General features: G+C 40.0%; 1 protein-coding gene across 15 annotated transcripts in view; it reads right to left on the bottom strand.

Annotated features, from left to right (window-relative positions):
- Positions 1 to 16636, bottom strand: part of ptk2aa (protein tyrosine kinase 2aa) — a 61903-nt gene that overhangs the window by 13547 nt on the left and 31720 nt on the right. For 6 of the 15 annotated variants that reach the window (XM_030411890.1, XM_030411889.1, XM_030411881.1 and 3 more), the window contains 11 exons: positions 13720 to 13860; positions 13485 to 13562; positions 13237 to 13344; positions 12098 to 12215; positions 11877 to 11907; positions 10302 to 10366; positions 7293 to 7310; positions 3902 to 3958; positions 2945 to 2965; positions 411 to 508; positions 4 to 88 (listed from right to left, as the gene is read on the bottom strand). In XM_030411890.1, coding sequence (XP_030267750.1) covers positions 4 to 88; positions 411 to 508; positions 2945 to 2965; positions 3902 to 3958; positions 7293 to 7310; positions 10302 to 10366; positions 11877 to 11907; positions 12098 to 12215; positions 13237 to 13344; positions 13485 to 13562; positions 13720 to 13860 — 820 coding nt within the window. Of the gene's footprint in view, positions 1 to 3; positions 89 to 410; positions 509 to 2944; positions 2966 to 3901; positions 3959 to 7292; positions 7311 to 9886; positions 9974 to 10301; positions 10367 to 11876; positions 11908 to 12097; positions 12216 to 13236; positions 13345 to 13484; positions 13563 to 13719; positions 13861 to 16636 lie in introns of all 15 variants that reach the window. The other 9 variants (XM_030411885.1, XM_030411894.1, XM_030411895.1 and 6 more) reach the window with 4 other exon arrangements.

Here is a 16636-nt window from a genome sequence, read left to right as displayed (position 1 = left end):
TACACGCTTCTTGTAGGAACTTTTCTCTGACGCTGTCAGACGTGCAGTTCTTGCAGGTCTTAATGGCGACATGTAGACCCGGTTTGTCCTAAAGAACACACAGCACGTCAAGTTATTAGATGATATTAGATGATACAACTATCTTGTTTTGATATCTATGACAATAAATCGAAAATATGCAAAATGATGGGAACACAGGAAGAAGAAAAAAAACATCTGACTAAATTTGACCAGAAATTACTCATTTGGACAAAAAACATGACTCATTTTTTTCATTCCATCAAGTATCATCTGATCTTTCTATTCTATTTTTTTTTTTCACTAGTGTGTCACTTTAGTTTTCTGTGACAAGCATCTTGTATCCCATTTCTTTAAAACGTAGGCAAAGCTGTGTTTTTGTTTTGACATACCGGGCTGTTGTAGACTCCTTGGTGTACATCTCCAAACTGGCCCTCTCCTATGCAGCGGCCTAACTCTATCCTGTCCCTCTGGATCTCATAATCCCGCGCTGAGAGAGAGCAAGAGAAAAGAAAAGAAAAGAAAAGACAGAAACACATGAAAAGAGTGAGATATGCGCATTTACCTGCTGTTCTTCATACACTGGAAAGACTGGACCCCATCACATTAAACATGCCTCAGACCAAATTGGATAGGGCTTACCAGGACAAGACAGTTTAGTTGGTATCAGGTGATCGCTTTAATCTCCGAAAACGACATAAAAGATACTTTTAAGACACTTGAAATTACTTTTTTTACTTTTCGGGCAGTCAAATTATCGTCCTTTTGGTAAACCGCACCCATTGGCAATCAGATAAGACGAAAAGAAACCATTGACAACATACAAAAATACAATTCAAGCCAGGTTTGTACATACATTTCATATTCCCTTCCCCTGACACCTCTACTTTAACATGGACACACACACAAATACAAGACACCAACATACGACAAACACATCTAACATCAAGGATCATAAAAATCTGTGGACATGCACACCAGAGTCCCATTATCGTTTCTAGTTTTTCCTGACACAAAGGGGGATACAGGGAAACATTTAAACGTGCTGCTTTGATTGAGATCATAAACTGGGATAAAACCCTGGAGTGCTCTGAGCATGTAAACATCAAGAGCTTTTTTGATAAGAAACTTGATTAAGAAGAATTCCTGTGTACTCACAGTAATCCTTTATATTCAGTGAGCACATCCAAACATCTGAATGAAAGCAGTTGTTTCTGCAACTGACATCCACATGCTTTGACATTTTATGCTGACATTTACGTGTTATCAATATTTCCGCCTTGTTGAAAAGGTCATTTCCCCAGAAGTGCACTAATGTCAGCTGCCAACCATGCTGAGTTCAAGAGATTTATGTAGGACACTGACCATCAGGAACTAATCCTTTAAAAGTTTACTTCTCTGCTGGGCTTAACAAAGTTCGACTGTTTGACTCAACCAACAGATAAACAGTGAAATCACAAATTCTGACAGCGTAACCAAAACACATTCCATTACAATGAAATTTACTGCATTCAATCCATGCAGCAGGAAACTAATAATTGCTTCTAACATAGAGAGACCACAAATGAAATACGACCATGATAATACATCATGATTAAGAAATAAAAATGACATAACTGACGTGATGGTGAAATGAGAGCCAAGCCAATAAACAACGCAAACACTGTTCGATTGCAAAGGATTCCGATTCAACTGTTAATGAAGAATCATCTTGCATTGTTTGTGGATTGGCTCTCCCTTTCATTTCCAACACCAGACCCGAATAAACTGCATTCTACAAAACACCAAAAACCACAAGTCAACAACAATCTGGAATAAGGTATTTTGTATTTTTCTTTGCCAGCTTTGAATGAGAACGATATATGGGCCTCATTGCAGAAAGTTCCTGGTCTGAAATCGTATCCTTACTCAGTTTAGGAGCACATTTAGGATTTTTGGTATTACAAAAACATTGTTCATCAAAACATAATTCTGCTCGAGAATCTCATAGTTTTGTCAGCTTGTTTGAGAATCTAACGTTGACGTTAGCCTGTTGAATATGCTAATATTTACTACAACCAGTAGGAGAAGCTAACACTGATGTTAGCATGATGGAGAAGATAATATTGATGTAAGCATATTACAGAAGCTTATATTGACGTGAGCCTGTTAGAGAAGCTAACATCAGTATTAGCCTCTTGGAGAAGATAATATTGATGTTAGCCTGTTGTTGAAGCTAATATTGATGTTAGCATATTGGAGAAAAGAATATTGATATTAGCATATTGGAGAAGCTTATATTGACTTCAGTCTGTTGGAGAAGCGAACACTGATATTAGCTCGCTGGAGGAGCTAATATTGATGTAAGCATATTAGAGAAGCTAACGCTGATGATAGCCTGTTGTTGAAGCTTATATTGATGTTTGCATGTAAGCTTCAAATGTCCCTGCACATGTATAAATGGTTGCACACAGTCTATCCTCTCTTCCAACAACAATTCATTTCTCAGATTAATCAAGGCTAGAATTGGAGCAAGTCTTTTCTTGTCCATTACAGAAAGCTAGCTGGCCAGTGACAGCTGTTGTCATGATACAGGCAGTCTTGCGTACGTTTCAAACCCAAAGACAGGCATGAGAGAACAAGTGTCGATTGAGGAATCAAGTTTTCAGCTCTAGAATTTTTCGTATATCTTTGAAACTTATGTTACCTATTTCTGTTATGAGGCCCCTATGTTCCTACATTTCCAAAAAGCCACAAAATTGATTGTGTTATCAATGTAACTCAGTGGGTATTGTTAGCTTTTAATCAACAAAGCAATGTGCAGGAACTAAGACATTTTAATTAGGAATCAAATCTTTCCCTGCAACCATGCCTGGCAAAGGAAAATATCAACAAAAATGTAAAATCTTTGGGGGAACAGAAGGAGAGAGAGAGAGGGAATTTTTACCTTCAACTACTCCATAGCTCACTGTGTTGGCGATGGGAGAAAGAGGAAGAATGAGAGATGAAGAGAGGGAGAGAGCCAGAGAGCTGTTTCAAGATTGAAAATAGCTCAGATAACACACTAACAAACACACACACACACACACACACACACACACACTCGCATACACACACGCACACAGACACACACACACACACTTCACTCTGAAGCTTGGTTAACAAGCAAGTTACTGAACAACAAACTAAGCTTATTCTGCTGCTGATCAAAAAAAGTAGGGTTGGTTTTAAAGCCATTACTGTTACACAATTTCATTTTAAACAGAGTAGACAGTTATGACAGGAGCACACACACAAACACAGACTTGGAAAATATGTCTGTTGAGAGGAAGTCACAGAAAGAAGAAGACCAAAAAAGCAAAGTGAAAGAGACAAACAAATAAAGCCAGACAGGGAAAGATAGAAAAAGACTGTGGGAGGAAGAGGAGAACATGGTCCAGCTTCAAACTTGACCACATAATCAAATACATGAGTACTTTGTGCTGACCGTAACATCCACATCAAATGTATTGGTACAGGGCAGCACATTCAGTTTTTTTTTTCCCTTCACTAACATATGAATGAATTTGACAGATTTAATGTGAGTCCAACCAGCCGGAGTCACACAGCATGAGCTATAGCCTCTCTGGCCTCCAGCTGTTTGTACAAAAGCGGCCTGAATTTGATTAGCCGCTACCTCAACCAAATGCGGTTTAATGCAACTTCTCTGATGTTCTTTGTGCGAGCGTGTTCCTTGGAGGAGATTCACACCGCACTCGGCTACTTGAGAACGTAAGGATTTGACAGAAGAATAACACTGAAACAGTTGTTATATGCTTCTCTTGCTGCGGTGCAACAGAAGCTGCTTTAGTTTGTAGATGTTACTGGCAAAAGAGCAGAATGAATGATTGAAGAAGTTACTTACTGGAGGGCATGGTGTATGTGTCCTCTTCATCAACTATCTCGGCATAGTCATCAGTCTCTGTAACATTAGAAACACACAAATGGTGAGGAGAGAGAAAGAGTAAAAGAAAGAAACACACACACACACACAGGAACCAAAGTCTAAACTTACACACAAAGGGAAAAGCAAGCACAAGTTCACCGTGCGTCCACTGATGCAAACAAAACACGTGTGCAGAAAAGAAACAAAACTGCACCAAAAGAAATACAGCGTGAAGATAACTGAGTTTCGACAACTCCTGCGCAAAGCAACACCCACGTAGCTCCTCTCTCTCCCTCTCTTTCTCTCTCTATACACACACACACACACACACACACACACACACACACACTTGGCGGAGAGTGTCAGCTGAGCATGTGTTGTGCATATCTGTCTGTGTGAGAGCAGCTGGCTGCAGGGAGTTACTGTTGTGGTGGAGGAGAAGAAGGAAAGAAACAGAGAAGACACAGCGAGGAGAGCGTTCAAGTGAGACGAGCAGAAAAGACGAGGTAGAACAGGACAGAGTCAGAGGGGATGCAGGGATAAGAGAGTGGGACAGCAAGAGAGAGAACCACAGAGTGGAAGAGAGAAAAATAGTTGCTGTCATGTAAGCAGATGGTAGCGTTTAGGATGAAATCTGTGAAGAATCACACAGATAGGCAGCGAGAGACGTGGAGAGGTAGAGAGAGCCAGCGGGGAAAAAGAGAAGGAAAAGATGGACCATGTCTGTCCCAACCAGATGGCGGTGTTTAAAATAAAATCAGCGTGCAGACTCAGCTGTTGGAAACAAGAGTCAAACATCTGCTGTCCTGAACGCTACCCTCGCAGCTCTGCTCGGGATTTATCAGGCTATGTGGGAACGTGTCCCTAAACTTATCAGAAATCCTTTTTCTCAAGCCTGTCGCTGATTTTCTCAAGGAAGTCAGCCGTGTATAATAAAGCTGGAGAAAACACTACTGGTTAGCAATTTAGTTGTTGACATAAAGCAGGCTAAAATAAAAGCTAAATGATAATGCTGGATGGTTATAAAAGGAGAAGTGTTTAATGCTGCAAGAAATAATTTTGGGAACTACGTTTGCATTTTTACCAAGTGTTAGATAAGAAAATTGATACTGCTCTCATGTCTTACTGGTAAAAGTGAAGGCCAGGAGACAGTTAGCTTACCATAAAGATAGTAAGCAGGGGGAAAACACTAGCCAAACCCTGTCAAAAGGTAGCCAGGGCTAGTGCTGATGATCCAACATAAAATTAAGAGCACCGCTCTTAAATCGTTAAGAAATATGATTTATTTATATTTTTACTATCTTAACTGTATTACATATCTGTTGGTAACAATAATGAGACATTTTTACCAAAATAACAATGTTCTTTAATCTTACAGGAAAGAGTCACAAAGTGAAGTCGTGCTTTAAGTGTTTAATAATAACCGTGTATATATTGAGGAAGTGGATCAGCTGATTGATCGCGCATGTTACACTGATCGCAGCAAAAGGTTTCAGTAGAGATGTTTCTCCTGGTGTTTCACTTGATGATGATGATTTTAAAAAGAACAAAATCACATGGGTGCATATTTGCAAGTCGCACATGTGCTCCTGGTTTTAACATGTAGTCGCACTGTTGCCAAAGCTGGTTGCAAAATGCTACTGAATGGTCATAGTCTGGAGGCCTGGTAGCACTTCTGATGTTCACTTATTAACATGTTATTTATAGTTTGTTTATTCTTCAGACAGAGCCATGTCAAACAAATCCCAGTTTCCTGTCTTTATGCTAAGTTTAGCTAACCAGCTGCTGGCTCCAGGTATATATTTAAAATCGACAGACGTGCGAGAGGTATTACAAAGAAGCAAATAAGTGTCAAACTATTTCCTTAAAAGGTCCACTGTGTAGGATTTAGTGGTATCTAGCGGTGAGGTTGCAGATTACAACCAACTAAATACCCCTCCATTCACTCTTCCCTTTCAAGATAAAGGAAAAACAACAGTGGCTGCTAATAATACGACAAACGTGAAAGACAGTCCTCTAGACCCTGTGTTTGGTTTGTCCATTCAGGGCTACTGTAGAAAATTGGCGGTGCGACATGGCAGACTTAGTGATAGAGTCCCTCCGTAGATATGAAAGGCTCATTGCACGGTAACAAAAACACATTGATTCTTAGTTTCAGGTGATTATACACCAAAGAAAACATGCCAGTAGATCCACCTGAATCCTACACACTCGACCTTTATGGGTAGGATGAATGGAAACACTAAATGTGTTATACTCATTCTTGTATTACTAGCATTCCTTAAGCAGTACAACAGTGCAGGAGAAGAGGTTGGAAAATATTTCAGGTTTTAATCAAACAGGCATGACTTTTGCTTTTGCTATGCTATTGTTGTGCATGATTTATGTTCCACATGAGAGGAAACGAAAGACTTTAATGTGCCTCTAAAAATATCACCATATGAGCTGGAAGAAGAGCAACAGCTCTACTTTCACTGCCGCCGCTACTTAATGTGTTTTATTAGATAAACTCATCATAAAAACAACATTGCATTTCAGCATTTTACTCCTTTTCTTTTAGTTTTAATCCAGCCTGGTTAATCAGTGTTCCCATACTTGATTTCTCAATACACATTTGTAAATTTGTACCGTGAAGTCCACGGCTTTATTGAGTTTTATTCGCTGCATATTCGCTCCCATGTGGTTTGCTCTAAAGAATCGGCCGTTTCTAAGTTTGACTGGTATAACTCCTTCTGCTTTCAGTGGAGGGATAATGTGTGTGTTTGAATGTGTGTGTGTGATCTAGTTAGCCCATTATAGCCAGGAATGCACCCGCTCTCTCGAATCCAGCAAACCTCTCCCAACTTCACTCAGAGTGTTCACGAGTGTGTGCGTGAGTGTATGCGAGTACACGTGTGCATGATTTTGTGTAAGTGTGTGTGTGGAGAGAGAAAAGTTTGGAGTAGTTCCCTTAAAGAGAAATGCCACTCAATTTGCAAATTCTGATTTTTTCGTGTCATTCTTGTGGTTAAAAGCAGACACATTTCAAATTTAGTCGAAAGGCTCAAACGCACGATCATCTTAAAACCGAAAACGAGGCTAAAATAATAAACCACTCCGGCTACTGTTGATCTATTCATGTTTCCTATAACTGAAACATGAGAAACAATCAGCAAAAGAAACATTTCATTCTAAATAGTCTCACTCACTCTGCAGTATATGTACACAATACAGCACATAAACACACAGCGCCATTTTTAAAGACGTAGGAATGCACATCTAAACATCGACCCACACACCAACACACACGCTACCCCTTTCCCAGGAGGCTGCAGTGTGAACCATAAAGACAGAACAACAGAGAGATTGATAAACAACAGCAAAACTTTACCATCCCCGCTAAGATCTTCTGCAGGGTCCGGGAGAGCATGCAGGAAACGGGACAGCAGAGAGAGAAGGGAGAGAGAGAGAGAGAGAGAGAAGGCAGCGAGTAGAGAGAGAAAAGCGGGAGGCAGAGTGGAGAAAAGAGGGAGAGAGAAGAAAGCGGTTAGAGCATGAAAAGCCTTGAAACAACATGGGAGATGTAGCAGGATCTGCAAAGCCAAACGCTTGTGGTTAAAGTTAGTCGAGATCAAAAATATCTCCAGAGAAAAAGGCAGAGTTAACAACTTTTTAATAATGCTGTGCACACACATGTCAGTGAAATGAATTAATACTAGAAACTCCAGCATGGTTTCAATGAAGTGTGATGTCTGTGTCAAGCAGTAAAAAGGTTGAGTTGGACAGTTAATGTATGGTTAGCAGGCTGCGGAGTTTAACATGTGGGTGTAATGTAAACAGTGAGCAGGGTGAACACTCGTTGCTTGATGAAAGTTTCACCCAAATCTAGAAAAAAAGGCCAATTTTATTATCTGGGTCAGCTGAACTATACATCAGTTTAGACTGGATTGCTGTGACGGTCTCTGAAGAATCTTAACCCAAAGACGTAGGAAAAAACCTCCCCACCCCAGTTTGAAAGGAAAAGTTTGAGGATATACACTTATTTGCTTTCTTACCAAGCCTAAGATGAGAAGGTCAACATCACTTTCATGCTGTATAGTAAATATGCAGCATGCAGCCAGTTAGTTTAGTTTAGCACAAGACTTAAAAAGGTGACAAACTGTTAGCCAAGGGAACAAATCTGCCAACCAGCACCTCTACTGAGCTCAGCTCATCTCCTTCCTGGATGTCGTTTCATACTTAATCAGACACACAGTGGGCTACGACCATATTTTTCAACATTTGCATTAATGCAAACGCAAGTCTACCAACGGCACAAGCCTTTTGCTTTGTCACTGCTCTTGAACTACACTGACTATAAACCTGGGATTAAGCTAAAGCTAATTAGCTAATTCTCCAGACCTGACTTACACAAACCTTTAGAGAATATTGCAGTGCTTGGAACAAAGATCTAACAATTGCTACAATTTGGTTACGCTTTCATCTATTCTGGCACAAAAACTGTGAAATTCCCTTCCAAATAATATGAAGGGAAGTGATACACGCAGGGCTCCCTTTCCTTCCATTCACAATATTCACAATAATGCGTTTGCTTGTTTTTATGTGTGTTTTAATTGTTTTAATTGTTAAAGCTTTCTTATCACCAGTTAGCACTTCGCCATCTTTGTTTTTCAAAAAGGCTTTACAAATAAATCTATTATTACGGGCTCAACCATCATCCAGTGGCTTGCCGTAAAATGTCCACCCTGCTTGCGTGTCATGTTTAGAGCCTCCAGCAGAAAACGTTTGAATCATTTGTTAAATGTTCTAACAAACCAGCTGTTGCCCAGATCCATGATGTTCTCTAAGCAGTCCTGTGAGCTACTGAGGAGAGCTGCCAAAGCCATTGACGAGGAGGCAAGGACAGGTTCTGAACGATCACCTCCACCAGGACACATTTGTACACCGAATAAAGAACATTTTCAATAACATGAGTCATTGCAATAAAGTAGCTGATTTTTCCAAGCTACAGGACTAAAGCCATGATCTGGTACTCTTCCTCTTTAACAGGGCAGATAGTTTGGTGGTTGATCTCAGACCTTAAGAAAATTGAAAAAAAATAAAATAAAATCTTTCTAACCACTTGGCTGCCCTGCTACTAATTAAGCTCTGCCCCTTTGAATTCACTACCATAAAAAACTGAAAATAATTATTAAAAATAACCAAACGGTGACCTCAACAGTGAAGCATGCGTTTAACTGAGACTCAAGAGAACTGTTTCACTCTTTTCACTTTCTTAGCACCGACTCCTCCCGGTCAAGTTTTGTTGAATGAAAGTTAGATTTAGAGGAAACATCCATCTTCAGTGGCTTTTGTCAGCATGTACTCGCATAACTAGAAACTGAAAAGAACAAACTATAAACACACAGAAGCCTCAGGCTTTATGGAGATATCTCGCAGTCAGAATGTACCGCACAAATCAGAGTCTTTTCCATTTGGTTCCCAGTCTCATTTAAAGAGCATTGGCTTTGGTTATGAGCAGCCACACACAAGCAGTTACTGTGGTTGAAGTGTGTGCGTCTGTGTGTGTGTGTGCGTGTGTGTGTGTGTGTAAGACAGAATTAGTCAAAGCAACCAGGCAAAGACAGTATAGTAGAAGAGGGCCCCTTAAATTGGAGAAATTGTGATGCAGCAGATAAAAGTTATTAATCCATTAAACCACTTCAATTAATGCTAAAAAAAGAAAGGGGGAAACAATCCAAAAGTAGCTTACAAAACTTTAAATTTAAACCTTTTATAGACCAAATTACAGCCATCACTCACTAGTAAAACCCTGAAATAAAACTTTTAACATTGTGTAATATTATTTTAGATTTCATCAGAAAGTTACTGAGCCATTTTTGCGCACCCTCTGAGATCATCAAATCAAATATTTTTGTTTTTCCGCCACATCACAATTTTGTGGAAACGCTCCTCCACTAACTGTCCAACGAGAGCCGAGGATACCATTGGGCGGCGAATCTGAACAGAAGACAAAGGGGAGGAGGAAACGCCGTGCCTTGGTTGGCTTAGGAGGCGTCGATGTCACTAGGTCTTTAGCCAATCGGGCAGGAAAGAGGACCAGAGAGTGTGAGAGGAAAAACAAAAAAACAAAACCCAGAGTGAATGGATGCGAGTACAGAGGGGAGATGTGAGGGAGAGGAGGAAGTGAACGTATGAAAGCCGGAACAGAGAGGACGGGATGAGAGACAGAGAGAGAGAGAGAGGGAGCGGTAGTCCCGACAGAGAGGAAAACAAAGAGAGAGAAAAAACAGATGTTGGAGGGAATGGAAAGACAGACAGAGAGACAGCAGTGGGAGCAAAGGGAGATACCACTCATAAACCAGTTGATTTGTGAGTGAGTGCATGATTTCTATCTTACCGGAGACAGAGATGGCTCTTACTCCACTCCTGACTGCTTCTAGCTTTTTCTCATTATTAGACACTCTAGAGAAGAGGAGAAGACAACACATTAGCAGCAATTACACAACAAAGCGGTTAACACTCAGATATGACGTAAAACAAAAACATACCTGGGTTCAATCTGAACCTTTTGAACACACACAATAGTGATTTTTAAAGTCAGGTCTCATTGACAGAGTAGCAGTGTTGTAACTGCGTCTGTAAACTAACCCTCGCTACGTTTGCTGTGGTTGCTCTGTCTGTGTCATCTGAGCTCTACTACGATCTTTACATCACAGAGACCACAACCGGCAGAGGAAAAGAGAGAGAGAGAGACAGTGAGCAATGAGAAACTTTTAGAGTGAGAGTCCGAGAGAACGAGGAGGGGACTACCCGAGTGTTTAAAAACCCAAAGTGGAAAATATTTGGCTCCCAAACTTATCTCCTTATTTGACCAGGGGCAGAGGGAGGGAGAAGAAAAAAGAGGGAGAGATTTGAGTTGAAATGACCAAAAGTAAGCAAAACGGTGGTGTCTGAATTTTGATCAACTGCTCCAGGCTTCTACGGTCATGGATAAACAAACGCAATGACCTCCACTTTGCAAAAATAAAATGAAAGGCCCTGCAGAGAACCCTTTAAAAAGACTGATTTGGGAAAAAAATGATTTGTGTTTGTTTGTTAAAGTTTAGGTTTTCTACTTTTCTTCTAAGAGAAAAAAATGCCGGTCTAATTTTGGGTAAATAGTTGAAAACCATTTTGAGGCAGTTTATCTATGGACACACTGAACTACCAAGACAACTGGACTAAATGACGATTCATTTTATCATAGTCTATTCTGTTGATATTTTCACATAGGCTGTTTGTCAAAATGTTAAAAAAAAATGAAAAAATAATGCCCAGAGGCAAAATAATTTAAAATATGCCTTTATGTAAAATATATTCAATTTATGGTGATTTGAACCAGAGAAAAGCAGCCCATCTGAGAGGCAGGGAACAGTTAATGTCCTTGAAAACTAAGAACAATAACAATCAATTGACAAAATCACTTTTCTGCCAGCTTCTTGTTTATGCGCTCCACTAATTTCCAACATGCTCCCAAGAGTTACAAAATATGCAACAACAAAATCAGCACAAACTGACCACAAAATTAATTAAAGGTTTCTAATAGAAATGTCAAAACGCCTTACTCTGTGAAACAGCAAATAAAGGTCACTGAGCAGTGATAGTTAACATTGTATAAACAAGAAATTTTCTAAAAGCTGATTACGTCTCACCATCGTTAAAATCGATGCTGCTCTGAAAGTCCATGTGACTTATTTACTGTTATATACTGTTTTATTATAAACTCTCGCTCCTTTTATTATCAGGAGAACATGGGAGTGAAGCACTTCAAGGTGCTGAGGAGAAGCACATGTGATCATATGAGCAGAAATATTCGTCTGGCAGCATGGCAGCCTTTAACTATCACATGTGAGCGACGGATTACAGACAGTTCATAAACTTCAGAAGTGTTAATTCTACTATAACAAACACAAAGAGTGAAACAGGTACTTACTTTGGGATGGAAGGCAGCGCTCTCTCTCCCTCTAGAGGACAAAAACACACATCATCAGGATGAGTGATGTGACAAAACACAATAATGCACAAAACATGTATAAGACCCGAATTTATCCTCACAATCTTTCAAGTTTTATTTTGATAGTATATGTCTCATTATCATTATTTGTGTAATTTCAAGGAGGCTGCACAGAAACGGTGGGATGTATGGTTTCATACCTTTCTGAACTCTGACGATAAAGGAATGAGTTTCCATGGAGATGAGCCGACAGTAACCGTCAATCAAGTCAGCCAAGTTCTCCGCCATGGTCAGCGATGCTGTTGTAACTGTAAGAGGCTGCGCACACACATACACACACATGATCAGAAACACAAAGTTGTAGGCCTGTTACAAAGAACCATTATCTCTAAAGACACACACACACATATTACAGCACAGAGGGGGTTTCCAGCTGCTCCTCATGTCAGGGGAAAACTCCTCCGTCTCAGTATTGTGCGTGCACATGTGCGTGTGGTGTGTGTGTGTGTGTGTGTGTGTGTGTGTGTGTGTGTGTGTGTGTGTGTGTGTGTGTATGTGTGTGTGTAAGTAAATCCAATACTATAAAAGCCTATAAAACAGAAAGACTCCACTCATACAGCAGTGGGTGTTACGAAACCCTTTCCGCTGTGAGTAGAACCATTATGTGAAATCTATACATGGAAAACCATTAGATAATCTCTGTATCGTCTCAGTCACACACACACGCGCGCATACACACACACACACACACACACACACACACACACACACACACACACACACACACACAGGTCTATGCACCATGATAGGCAGTTTATGATAATTCTTAGCATCTGTTAGTAGTCAGCATGACTAAACAAATACCAATCAAACTGCCTTCAGAGAGTGGTGTTGGTGTTCACATCCCTGTTTTATTGCTCACACGTTTTCCCTTTACAGCCATAAGCTAAGTAGACATCAGCAAACGCATTAAAAAGAATAGAGTCCAATGCAGACAGCTTCAATTTTCACGGAATTGAACACACATTTCTATATTAACCTACTGCCCACTTCCATGATATTGTTCTCTCCGTGAAAGGTGTTTCTTCACACAGACATCACACAAGGCCCTCTTTCTCCTGTTGGAATTAATCTTGGGAAAGGTATAAATTGTTGCCTGAATCTGAGACAGGTTAAAGAAAAGTGTGCATACCATAAAGGTAGCTTTTATGTGTTTTTACCATAATACCAAACAGTAATGGAGCTACATATAAATGTTAATCAGGTAAAAACAAAACAAAAATGTACATGCTAAGAAAATCACTACATCTAGACAACGAGACAAACAGGGTTGTAGTACCTCAGGAGCTCCGGCTATGTTAAGCTGTAGCATCCCTTTCCTGTCCTTCTCCTCCATAGCCGAGTACTGGATGGACTGAACTTGGTTAAAGTTAGCTAGATGGGTTGGCTGGAGACGGAAAGAGAAACAAAGAAAGAGTAGAGAATAGGAATAAGATTTTCTTGGGAACAGAACAATACAAGCAGAGGTCATTGATTAGTCTTTTAAACATGGCTTCATTATAGATAACGGTGTTGGCAGAAGCTCACCGTTGATCCCTTGTCAGTGAGGTAGCTAATCCCTTCCTCTGGCCCGATAGCTAACTCGACCTGGATCACCCAGCTGGACTGTTTGAGAGAAAAGAGTAGAGACACATTTTAAAAGGGGAAGCGAGTTGGAGCATACGTGCAGGACCTGGTGTGACCAAAAGGGGTCAACATAACACAACAAACGCGAGCTTTAAAAGTGCACTAGGACACAGTGGAGAGGAGGCAAGAAACATACCCCGAGGGCACATTTGAAGCACTCCTTGTCGTAGCGGTAGATTGGCGCGAGTATCTCCAAGAACTTCAGGATGCACTGCTCGTCGTTGAGATTGGCGACCTGCTTGAACGTCTGCTGAATCAACTTACGAAGAGTTTTAGCCTGGAGATAGGAGGGGCAGAAGGAAGGGATAACAAATTAAAATCAGACTTCATTTCAAATATTATGTAACTGCTAGAGAGAAGGTGGAGGAGGTGTGACGGGATGTGTGTGCGTGTGTGACAGAGACATTGATTGACTAATAGGCCACTCTTGTTCCAATCAAATTGACCTCAGCACTTCATTCCAGGGGCGCTCTTAGTTCGGATCAATATTTTAACAAAGACCCATTGATGCCGTTAGTTACCACTCAATTAAACATCACCGTCTGCTTCTCATTCATCCTCAGTGTAACTTGGATCACAGAATTTTTAATGTGCCAGCTGTTTTTTCCTTGCGCGACCCGATTTCTGTTTGGTCTGCTATGTCACCAGAGAGTAGACAGATGGGGAGCATCTATCAAGTAACATTATTCTGTCATTCACAATCCTCTCTTTACTCCATCACTCTAGACACAAAGCTGTACAAGACACTCACATACAATGTCATACATAATCCTCTTCATCTGATGTGTATTTTATAACATCTCGACGTATGAGACGAGGAAGTCACCCCTGACAGAATGACCTTTTTATCCCCTTTCCTCCCTCATACGACAGTATCTAAATGTATATGGATGGAAGTATTATTTAAACAAATTCACAACAGCATATGTACAGTACAGCACAGGCCCTCCCAAGCTATAAATAGATCTCTACATATAGATTAAGATCAAGATTAGAAGAGATTTAGTGCACTACAGATCAGGCTTAAAAAAGCTGGATTTACAGTAGATTGGTTCATCACATTAAGGTCATTCAGCATGGAAATAAATGAACAGTTCAACTGTAAGGTTTGGGGAAGAAGCAGTCAGTTGTATTGATGTACTGGCTTTAGCTGTCAGTCAGTTGATTGGTCTCAGGTGAGTATTTATGCTCAAACATCATATTACCAGAGCGCAGTGTGTGCTAAACCTTTCACATTTTTGAGGACAGAATCATTCTTAGAATCATTATTAACTTTCCATGTCTATTTTTTTTTTTTATCTTTCATTTGTGGAAAAAAAGCATTAATATCTATACTTCATTCCAGCATTTATGTCGCCAGCTGTCAATTCTTTAAGCCTGAAGGAATTAAGAAACACAGACATCTACAATGTTCCTGTGGGCCCAGCTGTATGTGTGTGTGTGTGTGTGTGTGTGTCAATTCAACAGATGTCATAACCAGCGAGTGATTATTGCAGAATATATCTATGCGTGTATGTGTGTTCTTCGGGCTCTTGATAGGATCAGTGCGTTAATTCCTAGAATTCCATGACACACACACACACAGATAGAGAGAGGGATATTGTCAGTCCAAAGTGTCCACCCTTCCTGAGAGGAAATACTATGAGTGGCTATCACCCTCCCCATCACGACTCTGACATCGCTGTAGCAACAGCACTGACCAGTCGCAGACAGCACATACTCTGTATAGTTTTTAATTTTTGTAAAATGTGTTGGTGTATTTATAAAAGGACACAGTGATGGCTGCATGCCCCAAGTCTCTGTTTCTTTTCAATTTTTGTTAGTACTTTTGTCTCACTGTGTTGTTTGATGCCTTCACTGCAGAACAGTCAGAGACTTTGTTGTTCCATTGTGGACCAACCTGTGGAAGACTGTGTTTTTTCTGGTTAAAATTTGTGTTTTTTAGTCAGGTTTCAACCTCACACGTTAGAAATAATTGCCTTTTTTAAGGTTAAGTGATAGGTTTCATTTTGTTCGAAAGTAATACAGATTGACTCATATTGTTATTAAATTCAGTTCCACTAGGATACATGTACTGTGGCCAAGTTTCTTCAGCTTATAAAGTATTATACCACTAACCTCCTATTAATGAATCATTTAAATATATATTTTTTTCCTTATCGAGTCGTTATCCCAAAGATGCTCTGCGGTGTCTTATAAGAGATCAGTATGGTACACAACCAAGATACACTGAAATACATAGTATTAGTTTTTTTTTTAAAACAATACGTTACCAAAGCATTAATTAGGAATGTATAAATTAAGATAGTTATGTACATGCATGCATTCTTTAGACATTTCATTGATGGCTGTGCTGAGTCGCAATTATTTGTTTCAACACATTTTTTGTCAAATGTTGCAATAAATCTCACTGCAGTATCCCCAAATCGTTTCTAGCTAATCCCTGTTTCATAAAGTTGAGGGTACTTCTGTCAGTCGGTGACTTCTCGGCTCAAGCTGGGCCGTTTGTTCAAACTATGATCTCCAAAGCCACCAAAGGTCAGTTCTAGTAAACCTGCTGCCCAGCCTGTCAATATGAATGAACAAGACCCTGTTCTTTATAACGCTTTCACATCAGTCACTGTTTACAACCACAGCCATCTGCTCTGGTGTGTGTGTGTGTGTGTGTGTGTGTGTGTGTGTGTGTGTGTGTGTGTGTGTGTGTGTAGAGTAGAGTTCATTGAGGGAGAATAATCCCATTAAATGACTACCATTCCCCGTCACCAGAGTGAACTACAGAAACGTAAATGACAGCTGTGCCCCCTCTTCTCTAACACACACATCCATGCAGAGCAGATGTGTCAGACATATCATCACTTGTTTAACCCTGACTGTTACAAACTGCGTATACATATATAATTATACAAGAATATTGAAAGACAGGCACAACCAACTAATTCATGTTGCAGGTAAAGACTGACTCAATTTTCCATTTATTTCTTGAGTAACAGAGTAATTGTTGGTCTTTAAAATGGTATCAAACTTAGTGGGCATCACAATTTCCTCTTCCAAAA

The sequence above is a fragment of the Sparus aurata genome, chromosome 3 (assembly GCF_900880675.1).
Source record: "Sparus aurata chromosome 3, fSpaAur1.1, whole genome shotgun sequence".
Taxonomy (NCBI): Eukaryota; Metazoa; Chordata; class Actinopteri; order Spariformes; family Sparidae; genus Sparus; species Sparus aurata.
Note: the sequence above shows the minus strand (reverse complement) of the source record. Positions and strands in the feature narration are given on the sequence as shown.